The sequence below is a fragment of the Lithobates pipiens genome, unplaced genomic scaffold (assembly GCF_037356315.1).
Source record: "Lithobates pipiens isolate NorthernLeopardFrog02 unplaced genomic scaffold, aLitPip1_a1.2 Scaffold_18, whole genome shotgun sequence".
Classification (NCBI taxonomy): Eukaryota; Metazoa; Chordata; class Amphibia; order Anura; family Ranidae; genus Lithobates; species Lithobates pipiens.
The window spans coordinates 157,852,519-157,870,949 of NW_027507758.1; the positions used below are offsets into that span (position 1 = coordinate 157,852,519).

The 18,431-nt window shown below is 39.9% G+C and overlaps 1 protein-coding gene across 7 annotated transcripts in view; it reads right to left on the minus strand.

Moving 5' to 3' along the window:
• Positions 1–18,431, minus strand: part of ADGRG6 (adhesion G protein-coupled receptor G6) — a 292,061-nt gene that overhangs the window by 101,415 nt on the left and 172,215 nt on the right. For 3 of the 7 annotated variants that reach the window (XM_077486301.1, XM_077486294.1, XM_077486296.1), the window contains exons 5-7: positions 17,104–17,169; positions 12,761–12,979; positions 3,625–3,693 (exon numbers count right to left, since the gene is read on the minus strand). In XM_077486301.1, the coding sequence (XP_077342427.1) occupies positions 3,625–3,693; positions 12,761–12,979; positions 17,104–17,169 (354 nt within the window). The remainder of the gene's footprint in view (positions 1–3,624; positions 3,694–12,760; positions 12,980–17,103; positions 17,170–18,431) is intronic. The other 4 variants (XM_077486299.1, XM_077486298.1, XM_077486295.1 and 1 more) reach the window with 3 other exon arrangements.

The following is an 18,431-nucleotide window of genomic DNA, read 5'->3' on the forward strand; positions in this document are numbered from 1 at the left end:
CCTTGTCCCCAGGATCCTGCGATGTACTCCCGCTGTGTCCACGGGCTGTGTCTCCGCTCGATGTATCACATCACAAGCTCTGTTCCCTGTGAGCATTGCAACGCCCTGGGACGGAGAACGGCGCCAAATTCAAAAAGTGAAACACATACAATACATACAGTACACTGTAATCTTACAGATTACATTACTGTATCAAATTATTTCACAACCCTTTTGTTCCTAGTGGTTTGTCAAGTGCCCTGCATGCGGTTCTATATTATAAATACTGTTCTTTCTGCCTGGAAACTGGAGATTGTCCATAGAAACCAAAAATGTCCCTTTTCATTAAAAGCGGTTTTAGACCAGCTAGAAAACAGGAATAATAAATTAGAATTACTTGCAGAATTGAGCGATAGTGATTTGTGGGGAGATCCGTCATCAAACACTGAAAGTAATGACAGTGACAATTCTGCAACTGAGCAAATGTCTTATGTTTTTGATTTGATTACATTATTGAATACATTTTTATTATTATTATATTATTATTTGTTATGATTATTTATAGTTATTTATTATATTTTAATTTATATTATATTATATTATATTATCATTTATGATTTCGTGTTTCAAACTTTATCATACTGGGGCTGTCTACTAGACTCTTGTTTGGACAGATTTTAGTGTGTTATTGCTAAGATTTACAGACCTACAATATAAAACGCCAAATTTCCATGCAAAATAATTGAACCTCTTTGAGCATCAAAAATCTGAAATAATCATACCACCAGGGAGGTGAATAAATGAGTATTGTTATGCTAATGAGGATCCCACGCTCCCGTTTTCTTGTTGTTTGAGCGGCTTTGGATCATCCTAAATCTCTTCTGGAAGCTGCAGGATCCTCCTGTCATATTTACTGACCATCTTAACTGGATTAGGATCCCAATTAGAATGCATCACATATTTTTGCCATTGGACATTGGAAGTTGGGACTTGTAGTGGGCTTTTTCACTTTTTTGTGAATTTACTTTTTTTAGTGGGTTTCCCTAACCAGGGGAAATGCAGGGAAAAGTTCCCAATCCTTTTATTAAAGTTGCACCACACCAAACCATGCAGTTTGGCCAATTCATGAATTATGAACCCACACATCTCCTAAAGAGCGTGTTTCTGTGTGGGTCGGAAACATGCACAATGTTGTGTGTGTTCCTGACATGCATTGATCTGAACCAAGGGTTAAACCTCCCCTAGACTAAACACACAATTAAACATTACTGTCAAAGATTGGAAAATGGGGGGAATCATACTACAGATTTTTTATGGATGACTGTATTGTAGCTTTAAATGTAAATTTTTTCGGTATTATTACTTGGAATCCAATTGAAGCCAATAGTTGCAAAATCACATTCCAAGTTTAGGCAAAAAATAAAATAAAATAGGAGCACAAAGATTTGTGTTTGGGGCTTTCTGAGAGAATTCTCAAATAAAACCCTCTTTCATTAAACTGCTTGCTCAGCACATAGCTGAACCTGAACACTTGTGTTATAAAGGTCTTTTAAAGCCTGTTTAAAGGCCTGTTAAGTAAATACATATGACAGGAAGCAAAGTAAAACACTAGGAGGAGACTGCAGTGAACACGCTTCATGCAACAAAATAATCATGACATTTTCAACGATCATAGATTATTTTGTATCGACAAATGTATAATGTGTTAGAGAAGGGGGCACAACAATATTGAGATTCTCCTCTGCAAAAACAAATACACAAGAGTTTTCAAAGTGCAAGCTATAACTTTAGCACACACGACAAATAATTGTCCACTCAATAATTCTGAGGGGATTCTAGAAAAAACAGTACATAAGAAGCTATTACATACGTTAATAATTTGCACTAGCATAATTTGTGGGTAGCATTGCTACAAGATTACACAGAGTTATGCATTTTGGGCTTCATACCCTGTGATTAAAGGTTCTTAAAGCTAAAATGTGTCATATGATTTTAAATCCAATGCTTCTGTAAATTATATAAAAGGTGGTCTTTTACAGGGACAGATTAAAGCAGAAAAACATACCACCCATTTGATTTACATTGATAAGGATTGCAATTATTTAGAGAATCCATCCTATATGTAATGTATGTAGCAGCATGACTCTATCAGATACCAACTATGAAAAGTTCATCCTTCCTTGTAAACTAACTGGCAGGTATATATTCATCAATTACTCTAACTGCCTGGTGTATTGCAGAAGCATGAAGATTGTAGCTGAGCCTTCTGGACTTCCACCTAGCACTAGGCTGATGTTGAGGTTGCCTTGTAAATGATCCAGCTCTGATCATTCACCCATTACGGCCTCAAGACTGCCAACTGCTAGAGCAATTCCAGGGCATAAATGAAAGAGTCAAGACACCAATAATGCTATACATAACACTATAAATGTGTCTAAATTAGAAAATTCACTCAATTTACCTAAGTTCTCTATAATTCACTGTATTCACAGCACATAGAGACTAGCTTATAGGGTCCAATTTACTGTACTCTCATAGTATTTACTATGCACACACAATGCTCAAAGAGATGCATACAACTTGGCCAATGTATCTCCGGTTAGTGTCTGCTGTGGCCTGAGTACCAAAGGACCCTAGGCTGGGCACCAGAGCCTTAGGGTCTAAATGCATGTCACCTAAGTGGTGGCATATCTGTAAAAAAATACTCTAATGCTCACTGTTAGCTATCTTCCATTGCCATTTTATATGGGAACGGCACTACATGAAATGCAAACTGATACAACTGAAGGCAAAAAACCCCACTGAAAGTAAAAAAAAAGCAATACTGCATGCTTTGTGAGGTACCACAGTGAACATGTAAACATGCACTCATAACTATTTAAATAGGGTGTCCTGCATGTGAGTGGCAGCAAGGATGGTGTACCAGCATCACAAGCAAATGTATCCTAAGATTGTAAGTGAAAAGCCTGGGCAAAGTCCACCACTGAGGGATCTGGGAAAAGCTGAGGATCCCAAAATTAACAAGAGCACTGTCCCCTGCCAAATCCTTTCAACATTCCTCCACCACCACTTCTCTTATCATATGTTACATCAATGTTACTCATGGCATTCTATAAAACCTGTGCTATTACCAATCTTATATGAAGTATTTTGCAATAACTGAAATGATTAAAATGAATAATGCAATATATCCTAATTTATAATGGCTTTAAATGTATAAATTAAATCATAAACACTGCTTGCTTTATTTGGATTTGCAGAGGAGATATTAATACAAAAAAAAAATCCTGGTGTAAGATACAGTATATCATCATTCGTCAAGTTCTTCAAGGTCAGACCTACTTTTTAGGGAGCCAGAGGAAATGCTTACCCATAGAAACAACAGGTGATAACTTTCATTTTATAAACTTTCATTCTATAAACTTTCTCAAACTTAAGTACCAGCAAGCTCATAGATACATAACAATATATTATAATATACTATAAAATAATTTTAATAATAACACGTAATGTATATGTAATGTTCAACAGCTGAAATATTACATAGCAGGATCAGAAATGGTATGCTAACATCGGACATTGGTTACAATCATATAGGCTACATCACTTACTTGATAACTAACAACACACAACATGGATTCTTACCAGGAATAGGACTATACGTGGAAATGTTAGTAGTGATCAAAGCAGATGGTAAAGTAGGTGTTACAGTGGCTGGTAAAATATAAAATACAAATAGTTGAAGGCATGGATAGCATAGCATGTGATGGTGATGGTGATCAAAAAACAATGTGTTCAACATTTTAGTTATGCAGATATGTAGAAGTGTCATCTTTTTTTTTTAAGTTAAAGCAGCTCAGCAAACATTTACAGCATGATGATGTGACTCCCATACACGTGTGTGGAAGGGAAGTCATCGCGGCCCAGCCATACAAGCAGCTGAACAGACCGAACCCGGAAGAAAGACCGGGAGAGGATGTAAGCACCATCTGCTGTGCATATTAGCACATTATGGCTAACAGATCCTGGGACCATTTCTATTAGTAAAAAATAGCACAGCATAATCTGGCTTTAATAAAGAAGAACAAATTCCTAATATACATATACAATGACTTATGCCATTTTAGGTCTGTAATTCCATTCTATGCTTCCAGAAAGGTGCTAGCAATGCTTTTCAAAGAATTAAGACTTAAACTGCATTTATAACAAAAGCTTTAAGTGTAACTGTAGCCAAATCTTTTCTTTAAGTTTGGATGAGTGAGGAATGGTTAGAGCCTCTGTTAGGTTTTTATTGATCCCTGTGTCCACTGTGAAGAAAACATTGAGATAAGAGGAAAATGCTCTGCTATGGAGACAGTGAAAATGAAAGGGTATTTACAAACCCCGTTTCTAAAATCACCATACTCATTTCAATTAAATAGATTTAAAAATTACTTTTTAAATTCTGGCTAAAGGGTGAAGAGATAACTTTGGAGTCCAAAGATTAGTTCTGGATCCAGACATGTTTTCAAAATAGCCCCTATCCTCAGAATTTTATAAATGTATATATATATATATATATATATATATATATATATATATATATATATATATATATATATATATATATATATATATATATGGTTATATATGGTTTATGGTTTATAAATGGTTCTAAAATGCAGGAACAGTGTGATGTAAGTATGTCACCTTAATGCTAAAGATTTTCAACTTCACGAAAAATCACCTGTACTGTTATATCAGCACCAAAAGGTGTATATACTGTATTTACACAATATATGTATACAGTATATTAACAGTATCATCCAAAATATAAGGTGAGCACACGGTAATGAAGTTTTATTTTGATGAGCAAGTCAAGTGCTAAGTACAAAGGTCAAAGTTCCAGCTAAAGAAAATGGCGGGCAAATGTCCAAATTGATTACACAGCAAATCAACAGCAAAGTAGTACATAAGGTAAAAAATAGTCATAAATGAACAATGGAGCCAAACCCTTTACTTGACACTTTGTCTCTGCCCGCTGCTGCTTGCTGTCCATTCTGGAGCCTTCCATCTGGACCTGGGTACAGCCTCTTTCCTCTCCAGTGAGCGCTCCTATGAAGATACCTTTCACAGGTGTCAAGAGATTTATCTCCTTATTTCCATGTATCCTTCTGCTGCCTATGGGACTACTCTGCTCAGGGTATTGGCATCTTTGGTGTTTTCCCTTTTCTGAGTTCAATGTATCTGTTTCTTTTCACTTTCAGCCCATTTATTTGGTGATTTTACACTGGGTTCATGTCCAGTGGTGGCTGGTGGTATATTTTTTTTTGGGGGGTGGCAACGGGTGGATTGTTTGCCTGTGACTCACCCTGTGTCTCCTCCTCTTCAGCTTCTTGGCGGCATCCCCTACGTCTCCTCCCTCCTCCTCCTCGGTGGCCAATAGGATCATTTCTCCTCTCAGCCATCAGGTGACAGGTCTCAGGACCCACTTCCTGATTGGCTGGGATGAGATTCAGGAAGACAATAGCAAATATTAATTCACTATTGTCACACCACTGGGTGGGCTTACGGCACAGTGTTCTGCGCTCTGATCCCACTGTTTTTTAAATTAAGTAGAGCCTCAGGCTCTAATCGTGTACATCTAAAAAAATTTAAAAAAACACCATTGGAATCCATGTGTCCGGTGCCCAGCATGTAGATTAGGGGCCAGACGAATGGATCAGGGGGGCATGGCCCCTGCACCCCATATGGGCATTCTGCCACTGTTTATGTCTGTTTTTGGGCTTGTCTGTTAATCTACATCTCTGGTGCTGCTCTCAGCGCCTTCCGTGTACTTCCTTGTACGTATAACTGTGCACCATTTTATGCTATCCCAACCCTGATTCCATTTTGGTGGCCATCTTGCTTAGGTAACATGATGGTTTGTCATGCCTTTTACTTGTCTTTGGCACTTGCCATTAGTGCCTGGGTTTGGCTCCATCCTTCATTTATGACTGTTTTGTATGTACTACCTTGGTGTTGTTTTTCTGTGGACATTTGCCCGCCAATTTTTTTTCTGGCTGAAACTATGTGCTTGATGATATTATCCCATGTGCATGGGTTTTTAGTGTACTGTATGTGTATATGTTGTCCTGAGAAACATAAAAAAAAAACTTCATCCATCACTGTGTGTTCACCCTTCAAGCCTCATGAATGCATCCTTGTCTTTTAGATTATATGTACTTCATGTTTACTCTTGAATATGTGTCCAGGTTTTGCTAGACAAATGCAACCTGGCTACACAGGCTCGGGGCTTCCAGTTTAAAGAAAGCTTCCAGTGGGGGAGCCAGAGGTCTCATAAAGGAGTCAGAGGGCCCAGCCAGAAGCCAAGAGACAGAGGGTCTCGGTTTCAGGAGTCAGGTTGGCTCCTATCAGGTGTCAGGAGAACCCCAATCCACAGGGCAGAGGTGGGCCATGCAGCAGGGTGCTGTGATTAAAGACTAGAGAGCCAAGTACCCAAGAGGGTTGGACAACACAGTCTCAGAGGCTGGTAAGAGGTACAGCGTAGTACTGCAGTTGAAGCTGAATGAGCTTATAAGACAGGTGGCTCTGCATTTTCTAGTGTTTGTAACCTGCTGAAGCTGAAGAAGACCGCCTGCATGGGAAGCCATTTGTGTGTGAACTTTTGCTTTCTTTTAAATAAAAGTGGGCTACCAAGCCCTTAAAAATAGTTACTGCATGCCCTGGACTTACTGTATAAATGCATCTACCACAAGAGCTAACTACCCCATGTCACAATATATATATATATTAGTTGGAAAGATGATGACTCACTTCCTTTCAGATTCTGAGTGGGATTCTGGTACTGACACTAACACCTTTCAGATCTAACTCAATTTTTCCTCATCCTCAGATTGGCTGAAGTGGAGGGAGTCACATTGTCGGCTCATCTCTCTGCCTCATGCAATCAGAGGAAGCTTTGCATTCAATCATAGAATACAAAGCTTTCTGTGAATGGCTCAGCAGTGCTCAGCCCATCTCTATTTTGTTCTGGGAGTGGGATGGGAAGTTCTTGTCTCACTGCCTGAACAAAGTGTTGTATACTGTATGCAGCTGAGGCTTCATACAGTTTATACAGTGTGTCCAGTAAACGCACCTTTTAGTGTCATAAATAGTGAATTTGGGCCAGCTTGGCCCAAACAAACTATTTAAAGGGACATTAAAAGTGGAGTTGGGCTTTAAGAGCATGAAGGGAATATTGATTACAATAAAAAATATTTATTAAAATTTAATTTCTATTTGCTGACCTTTGTTTTGCGTTATAATTCCTGTTAAACTGCACTTGCACTTTTTATAAGTTGTGTTTATATTACATACAGTGTAGTATATGCAGAAAAAATCTTCTACATGAAGCTTAAAGTGGTTGTAAACCCATTACAACCACTTTAACCTACAGGTAAGCCTACATTAAGGCTTACCTGTAGGTGCAAGAAATATCTCCCAAACCTAAAAGGTTTAGGAGATATTTGCAGAAATAGCTGCACCGATGTCTACGGCACATGCGCCGTAGATATCGAGGGCAGGCGCACTGAGCGTGCCGTTTCTAACGGCAATCATGCCGTTAGTGGTGGCCCCAGCACGCATGCATGAGTGTGACATCATCACGGCTCCTGCAAGTCACAGCGCTGGAGCCGCGATACCCGGAAGTCACTCTGGGATAGATGGCGGCGTTGGAAGAGGCGAACGAGGGCCGATGCGGGGGCTTCGATCTCAGGTAAGTAATTCATAATGAGCTAGTGCTATGCATACTAGCTCATTATGCCTTTGTCTTGCAGGGTGCATTTTTTTTTCATAGGCTTTACTTCCTCTTTAAGAGAAAAGACAGGGATAATAACAAAAGTCTAACAGAGCTTCTAACCCTTTCCTGTTATATCCAAAATTGGTTGGAGCTGTGCTTTAATATGTTATATCAACTTATTATCATGTAAATTGCTACACTGCCATTCTACTTCATTATATATTTAAAAGTAGTACACACTTTATACAATATCCAAAAATATTTTACAGATTTGGTGATGTACAGACATTTTCAGGAGCTGTAAGATTTAAGCTGGCTTTACATTATACAATTTACATATTCAATTTCCTTGAGATTCACATTCAACTATGTAGTGCAAGAGCCTGCCTGATTGCACAAAAATGTAAAGTGTTTATGTTTGACCTTATATTATATGTTTTTGGTAAATCTAAAGGAGAATTGTACAAGAAAATTGTATAATGTATGGCCAGCCTTAGTTTGCCTAAATGGAGTGCTTCTATAACGAAGAAATCCAATTGTCAAGAAATTCGTTATACACAGAAAAAAACTCTATGGCAGATCTACTTCAAGAGTGAGCATCAAATTTTTATTAGTAAATAAATATTAACAAACAATAGATTTTTTTTCTAGATGCTTCAAAGCTAACCATCTCATGGATCTCATCAGTGTAGGGCAGGCAAAATAGAAAGGTAAAAGCCCACACTAAAGGCAAACGGCTGTTCACTTTGCAAAGGAATTTGCACTTTGCAAGCGGTGCTTCCCTAGGGCAGTGTTTCTCAACTCCAGTCCTCAAGGCGCCCCAACAGGTCATGTTTTCAGGCTTTCCATTATTTTGCACAGGTGATTTGATAATTTTCACTGCCTTAGTAATTACCACAGCTGTTTCACTGAGGGAAATCCTGAAAACACGACCTGTTGGGGTGCCTTGAGGACTGGAGTTGAAAAACACTGCCCTAGGGCTTAGTGAATGTGGTGCAATTTAAAATGCATGGGAAATAATAAAGAGCATTTTTGCTTGCATATGATTGGATGTTGGAAGTCAACAGAGCTTCCCCTTACTTACTAAGCTCTAGGGAAAATCCCTTTGCAAAACGCAACTTCCCTAGCAAAGTGAACAATGTGTTTGCCTTTATTAATTCAACCCCAATGTGCTTTGGAATTCTAATTATGTTGTCTGGTTTAAAGCTGAACTCCAGGCATATAAATCTATTTGTATCAGTGTAGCTGCATCTTTATCTTACCTCAGGGGTGGAACTATCACCATAGCAGCCCACACAGCTGCCATGGGATCTAGGCCATGAGGAAACCAAGTCAGGGGGCCCTAGGGACAAAGAGAAGTTGGTGCCTCTACAGTTAAACTGGACATCTAGATGTTTGCCAGTGCACTGTGACAGCTCACCCCATTGCTACAGATGTTGTAAACACAAAGCCATCGGGGGAAGACCTCTACTAACCATTTCCTGTGTGCCTCTGACAGATGACACCATCTAATGTAGAGTTCAACAGAGAACATAGATGACTTCCTCTGTTGGCTCTGCTCTGTGTTTACAAGTAACAGCGGTAATAGGGTAAGCTGTCACAACATGTATGGGCAGGGGCGGACTGACCATTGGGCTACTCGGGCACTGCCCGAGGGCCCCATGCCACTAGGGGGCCCCATCAGGGTTGCCAGCCTCAGTAAAACCCAAGATTATAGTTGCCCCACCTCTCCAGTACCTTCTCAGCCAATAGAAACATGTCTGTGTGTACTGTGTGTGTGATATTATACTGTGTGTGTGTTTGTGTATACTATGTGGCCCCATAATCTCTGATTGCCTGGGGGCCCCATAATCTCCTATTGCCCGGGGGCCCCATGAGTTGTCAGTCCGCCCCTGTGTATGGGTTAATTGGGTTTTGCTAATAGAGGTCTGAATGGGGCTGGAATTAATGTGCATTTGGCCTGTAGGCTGCATCAGAGAAGTGGAAAGAGCAGAGGACTTAGCAGCATCAGCAAGCCATTTCTATTGGGGTAATAAAAAATTTATTCTACTAGTACACTAACATTATGTATTTGGTCTGCTGTTCACCCCCTAGTCTGCACTGCCACACTCCGTAGGCCCTTCTGTATCATCACCTCATTCTGTATGCCATGCTGTACAATCTGTACAATCTCAATACATATGGCATATTGTACAATCCCCACCACCTCAATCGATATCCTATATTAAAATTGTATGCCATGCTGTACATTCCCTGTTCTGCAGCGCTCTATTCCAAATGGCATACTCTGCATTCCCTACCACCTCATTCTGTATGTCATGCTGTGCATTCCCTATTCCACATGGCTTCATTCCATATATCAGGCTGCATTCACACCTGGACGTTCTGAAAACACGCACAAAACCGTGTGTTTTCTTGCGCAGTCGCAGAACGTTGTAAAAATGTGCTAAGCTTGTGGTGACATTCATTGTTAAAAGCACCTCAAATGCGGTAATCACACGTTTTCACAGGCAGCAAAGATGTCAAAATACAAAGTTAAAAGATCAATGTCTAATAAAGTAAATGAGCTTCTTTGTTGCTCTTGATGTGCGTAGAGCAGCCAGCTGAAATGAATGGTCTGTCCTATACCTGTAGTGTGAAATTGTGCAAAAAAATGCATAAAAAAGTGCCAAAAATGCTAGGTGTAAAGGTAGCCTTAAACTGTGCATTCCCTATTTGAACACCTCATTCCTTATGCCATGCTGTATGCTTCTTATTCTGCAATGCCTCATTATGTATGCCATCTTGTACCTTCCCTATTTCTCAATACCTCATTCTGTTCTCATACCATGTTGTACACTTCCTATTTCACAATGGCTCATTCTATTTGCCTTGGTATACATGTTATAATTAATCCAAATTATATTTTGACTGTATGCTATACTGCACATTCCTGACAACCTCATATTCCATTGGCCATGCTGCCATTCCACATGCCATTCTGTGTGTTCTCTATTCTTTAATGCCTCATTCTGTATGCCATGCTGTATGCTACAGTCAAAAGGCAACCAAAGATTGTGCCTGCAGAAGAAACTGTGGAGAAGATGCCAGTGTAATTTTTTGGATCTTGCATGCGTTGGACCTCCTAAATCGTTAAATCCCCTTTAATCTGGAAACATGCTTAATCAGAGCTATAAACAGGGCTGGGAACTGTAATGGCTGCTAAGTGGAGCAAGTACAGTGGGTAAAGCCTCCATTGTTAGTAGTGTGCAGAGGGTTCAGTGAAGCAGGGCAGACATACTGCTTACAGCAAAGGATTCACCCCCACTGCCACTCCTCCCCATCCCCACTGATGGAATGTGTTCATTTTAATATCTACCATATGTGTTTGCAGCCTATTGCATTAGGGTGTGCACCCCAAAGTGTGTGTTTCCATAAATATGGCCCTGGCATATTGATCTCCCTGTTGGCACAGTAAAAGAGATGTGTGTAAGCACTGCTCTTATGGCAAAGCCGGTAAGCGGGTGATCTTCCCCATCTTCCTGCTGCTACACAGAGCGATAATGCAAATGCGCACTAGGTGAGTAGGGTGTGCCCAGGCACACCCCGGTACACCCTGTGCACACACCTATGTTATCTACTCATGCGACTGTTGCTTCTTTAAAAATAAAATCTCTTTGCCTTGTTCCACTAAAGTCTCTGCATACAGCTTTCAAACAGCTGGCAGAGTGAGTAAATCCTTTCTGTAATGTCAACAGTGGTGGCTTCTTCTGTTCTGCCACTTTCAACCTATTGGCTGTCAACAGTGTGAAGTATAACAGAACTAGTATAGGCTTTAATGATCAAGCATCCTGCTTGATGTTTGTATGTCTATATAATGCAGAAGTATGAGTGCAGCAAAGGAGTTCTGCCATCCCTTGTTGCTGCCCAAAGTACGGCCGAATACCCACCTGGGAGCCAGCCTTCTGCATTGACCTCCAGGGCACTTGGGAGATGTTGTCTTGCAGGGAACATCTAAAGCTATAGATAAGGTGTCCTGCAGACACTACTCCTGGCTGGCAATGTTAAGATTATTTTTATTTATCTGTGAAGATTTCAGATATATTTTCTAAAGGTAAAAATCTCAACTTCTGCTTGAGTTTTTTTCTGATTTCAAAAAGGTTAATGAGCAGCAGATAGGGTTTGAGCTGTGCTTCTGAAATTACTGTAGCCCAGAGTTCAGTGTTAAACACAACTAACACAATTGAGAGTGCATACTGTATTTAAAACAGTCTTTAAAGCTGATGGAGTAATAGCATAGACAAAAAGGGAGACACTACTGAAAGGAGCATGAAACCCTTAACCATAACATGCAAGAGACCGGAAAACACCTAAAATATACAGATGCTTATAATGATGCAATTGTGATGCCTGTTAATTGGAAATAGTGCTTTGATGTCATAGCAATATTTGAATTAAAGTTCAGCTGAACTTCAGTTAAAATCAGCTTAATACATTTCGAGCACCTCAAAACAAAAGGTGGGCAAAATCTTACAGTTTGTTTTGTTAGAGAAGCAAGCCTTGGTCTCCCTGCAGAGGTCCAAAAAACTCCCTGCTAAATCAAAGCTAGAGCTCTCCAATCATTAGGAAACATGATATTTCCTTATTGCAAAGCTATTTACCTGACTCAGCAGGAGGTGTGTCAGACCTCCACAGAGAGACTACTGTTTCCACACAGAGAGTAAGGATTTTTCTCTATGTCATGTTCGCAAATGCCAGACTTTTCTATGTAAGCTGTGGCTGCTTTCTAAAGAAACCAAAGTGTTTGACATGTTTTAATAATTTAAAATGTATTTAACTGATTTACACTGAAAGTTGAGCTTTAAATATATATTGACCCATTTGAATTATCTATCAAATTAAGTTCAGACATTAGAGCATTTAGTTAATCAATTCAGTAATCATTGGAAGCAAATTTCAACTGCATATTTTAGTTCCAAATTGTTTTCCTGAAAATATTCCAGAAAAAAAGACATGCATAATATGGAAGATATGCTTTCTTACCATATGTGATATTGGTAGAAAGAAAATGGTTAGTGATGATAGCAGTGGATGATGAAAAAGTTACATTAGACGGTGGAGTTACATGAGATGGCATGGGGGATGATGTTACAGTAGATGGTCTAGTTACAGTGGTTGCAGAAGATACAGTGGTGGATGAAGTAGTAGCAGATGTGGAAATTACAATGGTTGTTGAAGTTACGATGGGTGCCACTGTAGCTGCTAATAAACAGAAAACATAAATAAACAAGAAATGTGATGTAGCATAAATATGCAACATAAAACCTAAAGGGAAATCAAGGTGTGTATTTTTTAACATATTATGTTAAAATTAATTATTATCTTCAGTGGTCAAATGAGAATCACAAGAGGCTAAACAGTATGCAAACAACAAGCATGATTCTGTTATATTCAAAGGGTGATCTTTACAATATGACTTCTAGTTGTTTTTTCACCAATATAAAAATGAAAATGAGCAATGTCAGAATGTAGTGGTTATTTTTTAGGATGACTTTTCTTTCCTGTTATGGACATTGAAACTGTAGTTTAGATTTGAGCCAATAGATTGAACATCATATATGCATTAGTGGGTATTAACCACTTCAATACAGGGCACTTAAACACCTTCCTGCCCAGACCAATTTTGAGCTTTCAGCGCTGTCGCACTTTGAATGACAATTGCGCGGTCATGCTACACTGTACCCAAATGAAATTTTTATCATTTTTTTCCCACAAATAGAGCTTTCTTTTGGTGGTATTTGATCACCTCTACGGTTTTTATTTTTTGCGCTACAAATAAAAAAGTACCGAAAATTTTGAAAAAAAAAATGTTTTTTTTTGTTTCAGTTTCAAAACTTTGTAAATAAGTATGTTTTCTCCTTCACTGATGGGCACTGATGGGGCTACACTGATGGGCACTGATAAGGTGGCACTGATGGGCACCAATGTGGCACCAATGAAGTGGCACTGATAGGCGGCACTGATGAGCGACACGGATGGGCGACACAGATGGGCGACACGGATGGGCGACACGGATGGGCGACACGGACGGACACTGATAGGTGGCACAAATTGGCACTGATAGCTGGCACGGATGGGCGGCACGGATGGGCATGGATAGGCGGCACAGGTGGGCATGGATAGGCGGCACAGGTGGGCATAGATAGGCGGCACAGGTGGGCATAGATAGGCGGCACAGGTGGGCACTCATAGGCGGCACAGGTGGGCACTCATAGGCGGCACAGGTGGGCACTCAGGCGGCACAGGTGGGCACTCAGGCGGCACAGGTGGGCACTCATAGGCGGCACAGGTGGGCACTCATAGGCGGCATCGGTGTTATAGTAATGGATGCCAATCAGTGCCAAACAATAATGCATGCCAATCAGTGATGCCCATTGTGGCCACTGATTGGCATCCATTATGGGCACTGATTGGCACCCATTGTGCTGACTGGCACCCTGGTGGTCTAGGGAGGATTATGGATTGTTATTACCTTTTCCCTGGTGGTCTAGTGGTGTCCCTGGTGGTCCAGTGTGGGCATCCTCGGGGGGGCTGTGCTGATAATCGATCAGCACAGACCCCCCCTGTCAGAGGAGCAGCCGATCGGCTCTCCTCTACTCGCGTCTGACAGACGCGAGTGAGGGAAAGCCGATCACCGGCTCTTCCCATTTACACTGTGATCAGCCGTGATTGGACACGGCTGATCACATGGTAAAGAGTCTCCGTCGGAGACTCTTTACCGAGATCGTAGTTGCCGGATGTCAGACTGACACCCCGCAACAACGATCGCCGCGATGCGCGCCCCCGGGGGCGCGCAGCGGCTTATTATCCTAATCACGTCATATGACGTCCGGTTAGGATAATGAAACCACTTTGCCGCCGTCAATTTGTAATAGGGCGGGCGGCAAGTGGTTAAAGACTTAAAAAACTGTAGTTAAAATGACTGAATTTACACATAGACTACTAAGTACTCGAGTAGAAGGTTTAATTCACTAAGCCATAAATACAGGTCTATGGAGTTCTGTTCTGTACATCAGACGATAAAATGGGACAACTAAGAAAGAGGGACAAAGGGATTTTCTTCCTAAATAAGGTAAAGTTGGAGGTATGCCAATGTATTAAACAATGTGCACATTTTTTTCCATAACATAGAAGAAATGTATGCTGTTAATCCTAATTTAGAACTAAAGGCAAGAGTAAGGTAAGGTAATAAATCCTGTAAGGTTTATTTTTGCCCTCTTTGTCCTGATGGGGAGTTTTACCTTCACTTCCTGTCCCATAACTAAAACAGGAAGTGAGAGGAAATCCCTGCAAATTATGGGAACCAGAACTAGTGTGCCCTATTATTGTTCTTGGCTGGTCCGTCTTTAAGGCAGGTCAAAAGGGGCAGCTGTCCGGGGCCCTGTCATTATTGTGGGGCCCAAATCAGCTGCCTCATACTTTCCAACTATCCCAAATTAAATTTCCTTATCCTTTGAAGTTTTAGTCATGTGCTGTGTCCTAATATCTCAGTGTGAAGTGCTGGTACTAATGCTGCCAAACACTGCCTCTGTTGTGTACAGATGACTTAGCTGCAGACCCTGTTTACATTAAAATAAATGGCATTCATATGTAAATAAAGGTGGCATTCATATGTAGATCATGCCCCCCTGCCGTGAGGAGATGATGTGCTGTAATCTCTAGCAACCAATCAGTGAGCAGTAATACTGTACAGTAATCTCTAGCAACCAATTAAGCAGAAATCATTTGCTGTAACCTCTAGAAACTAATCAGTGAGCCGTAATGTGTGCTGTAACCTCTAGCAACCAGTCATTAAGCATGGGGACACAGACAGAAAAATTACTGCATCTTTGAACTATAACGAGTTTGAAGAGATGATCAATAGATAAATGAAAAAGTAGAAAGATGATAGATCGATAGATTCAATTATGAATTACAGCTAATAATGACATTGTTTCTGACTACTTTCTCATTGGAGTGATCCACCCTCATTATTTGTCTTGGTGAACACTGTTACTAGGACAGAAGGTGAGAAGGAATTCACTATTTTACAGCTGCCACTAAAACAACATTTAGGAGAAGATGCCCTCAAATGATGTTCTGGTGACATATGACAATGTTAGGATTTAGCACTGATTAGGGGAAGATTTCCACTCACTTCCTGTCATTCCTCTGGGACAGGAAGCACAGGTGTGAGCAGCCAATAAAATTATTTTTTTACATTCTCCAAAACTATACTGGAATACAGAAACTAGAAAGGAAGTGATGTGATTGGATGCTATAGACCAGCCTTTCTCAACCTTTTCAACACAGAGGAACCCTTGAAATAGTTCTTTAGTCTCGGGGAAACCCTGCTAAAAATTCGAAATCTACAATTCATGATACATTAGTGTGATGGTCAGTGGGAAGAATTGTCCTTACACTTGTGGTCATTGAGAAGAATTACCTCCTTACAGATAGTTAAAAAGATCAAAGGTGTGAGTGGGAACTTATCTGAGAAGCAGAAATTGCCCAATGCTGAAGGAACCCCTACCTACCTCTGGATGAACCCTAGGGTTCCACAGAACCCTGGTTGAGAATCACTGCTATAGACAATATAGACAGAGGCAACATTTGCCTTACATCCTTTCATGAGTGAGGTTCATAGATTTTTAGTTGCCTGAAGCAATAAGCAGAATTATGCATGCAATATACACTAAAAACCGCAATGCTAATTAAGCCTAGGACATTTTGGGCACAATGGTTCTTGCTAAGAATGCCTTTACAATCACAGATTGCAATTAGAAAATACAGAACTAGGTCTACATCACGTACAGCAATTACATTTACTAACAACAAAAACTTTCAGTTGCTGCGAAGATCAGTGAAACAGCAGAAATCTGAGAGCAGTAAAACAGCTGTAAAAATAAAACATAACCCAACGACACCAAATAGTAGGCAAGGAAAGAAAGTCATAAAGCCAGTCTGTAGGAAAGGTCAGAATCCCATTGTGTAGCACTGTGAAGTTGTGCAGATGATTCCTCAAGGTATTGATCAAAGCTGGTTCTCACTGTGTGATTTGGCCTGTACTGAAAGTGACAAACCCAGCAGCATTTCTATATAAAAGGAGACCATGTAATGGTGCACATTGTAACATCATAAGCTTAACCCTTATTTCCATTTCATTGTATTAGATACTGTGTCATATAGTTATCAGGATGATCCAATTATTACGTTTCTAATTTAGCTACCTGGAAAACAGAGACATGGGGGATTTTATAAGTTAAAACAAGACTTTTTCACATATTTGCATGACACTGTTTTGATAAAAACCTGGCATTTTTAAAGTATAAATGGCAAATTTCTACCTTGACAAACACCAGCCAGCTTTTCACAGGTAGTCGGGTGTGTAGGAATTGCTGGTAAGGATGTTCCTATAAGTAAAATAAAAATAAAAAAATTTAATGTTATATTAATTTTTAGCTGCATCTACAAGCATCTGCAATAGATAATTCTTGTACCTAATGCCTAAGTAGACATGGCCAAGATGCAGAAATGTGGAGCAATAGACATTAAGAAAATAAATAGCTTTATGTAAATAATACTATATTAAAGAAATCCTACACAGAAAAAAATATATATAACATTATAACAAAAGCAGCCCCAGTTACATATATTTACTACTTCTATGCTCCCCTGTAGCTCCTTTTAGCGGGAGCTGAAGGAAATACCCAACTGGTACTTCCATGAATCAGGTAGTATGTGACCCACTTAATGCGTTACATGGGCAGTTCATAGTCTTGCGTAAGCTACAATTCTTCCACTTGTAGCATACACAGGACTTTCCTTTCATTCACAATGGCTGAACAAGGAAGGTAAGTATGTGTCTGTGGGGTCTGCAATAAAGTAAACCTGCTACTTTGCCCTGTATGGTTAAGTGCTACAATGTTGGACCATCTAAACACAATATAATAACATTGATTGCAAGTTATTTTGTTATTAAAGTGGAAGTAAACTCAGCCAAACTGTCAAACCATCCAATGGCTGGTGTCATAACGAATCACACGTGCAGCACCATAGCAGTTGAAGATTAAACAGAGGCAAAGATGGCAGCTTCCTTGGCTGAAAACGATAGGGGAGTTTACTTCCACTTTAAGTCCTGTATACAGTATATGTTGACAAGTATACCTGTGTCAGAACATTTTACATATGTAATGAACCACTCACATTTACAAAAGGTAGAAACAATCTGAGAATGAACCTAACACATATTAGTATGTCTTCATTTTAGTAGTCAGTGCTACTGACTACTTGAGCTATTCCCAGGACAATAAAACCCAACCCTGACCTAGTCATCAAATGTGTCACAGTTTTGCATATCTGGAAATTACATTATATTGTATATATGTTTTGAAATGACTGAGCAAAAGCTCTCTCTGGAATACTAACCTGTTCAGCCAAGTGTAAATGTAGGCATATTAATATACAGATTTAGTCATATCACTTACTTGTAATAAAGGCTACCCCACATTGTGCAGGCAACCGGATCCAAGAGAAATCTTTACTGCAGGTATGCCCTGTCCTCCACCTGTTTCTATACCTCTGGCAATGTAATGGTTAAAAGTGTTGTGTCAACAGGCTTAAAGCGGTAGTAAACCCTGCTTAGTCATTTTTTTCTACAGGTAAGCCCATAATA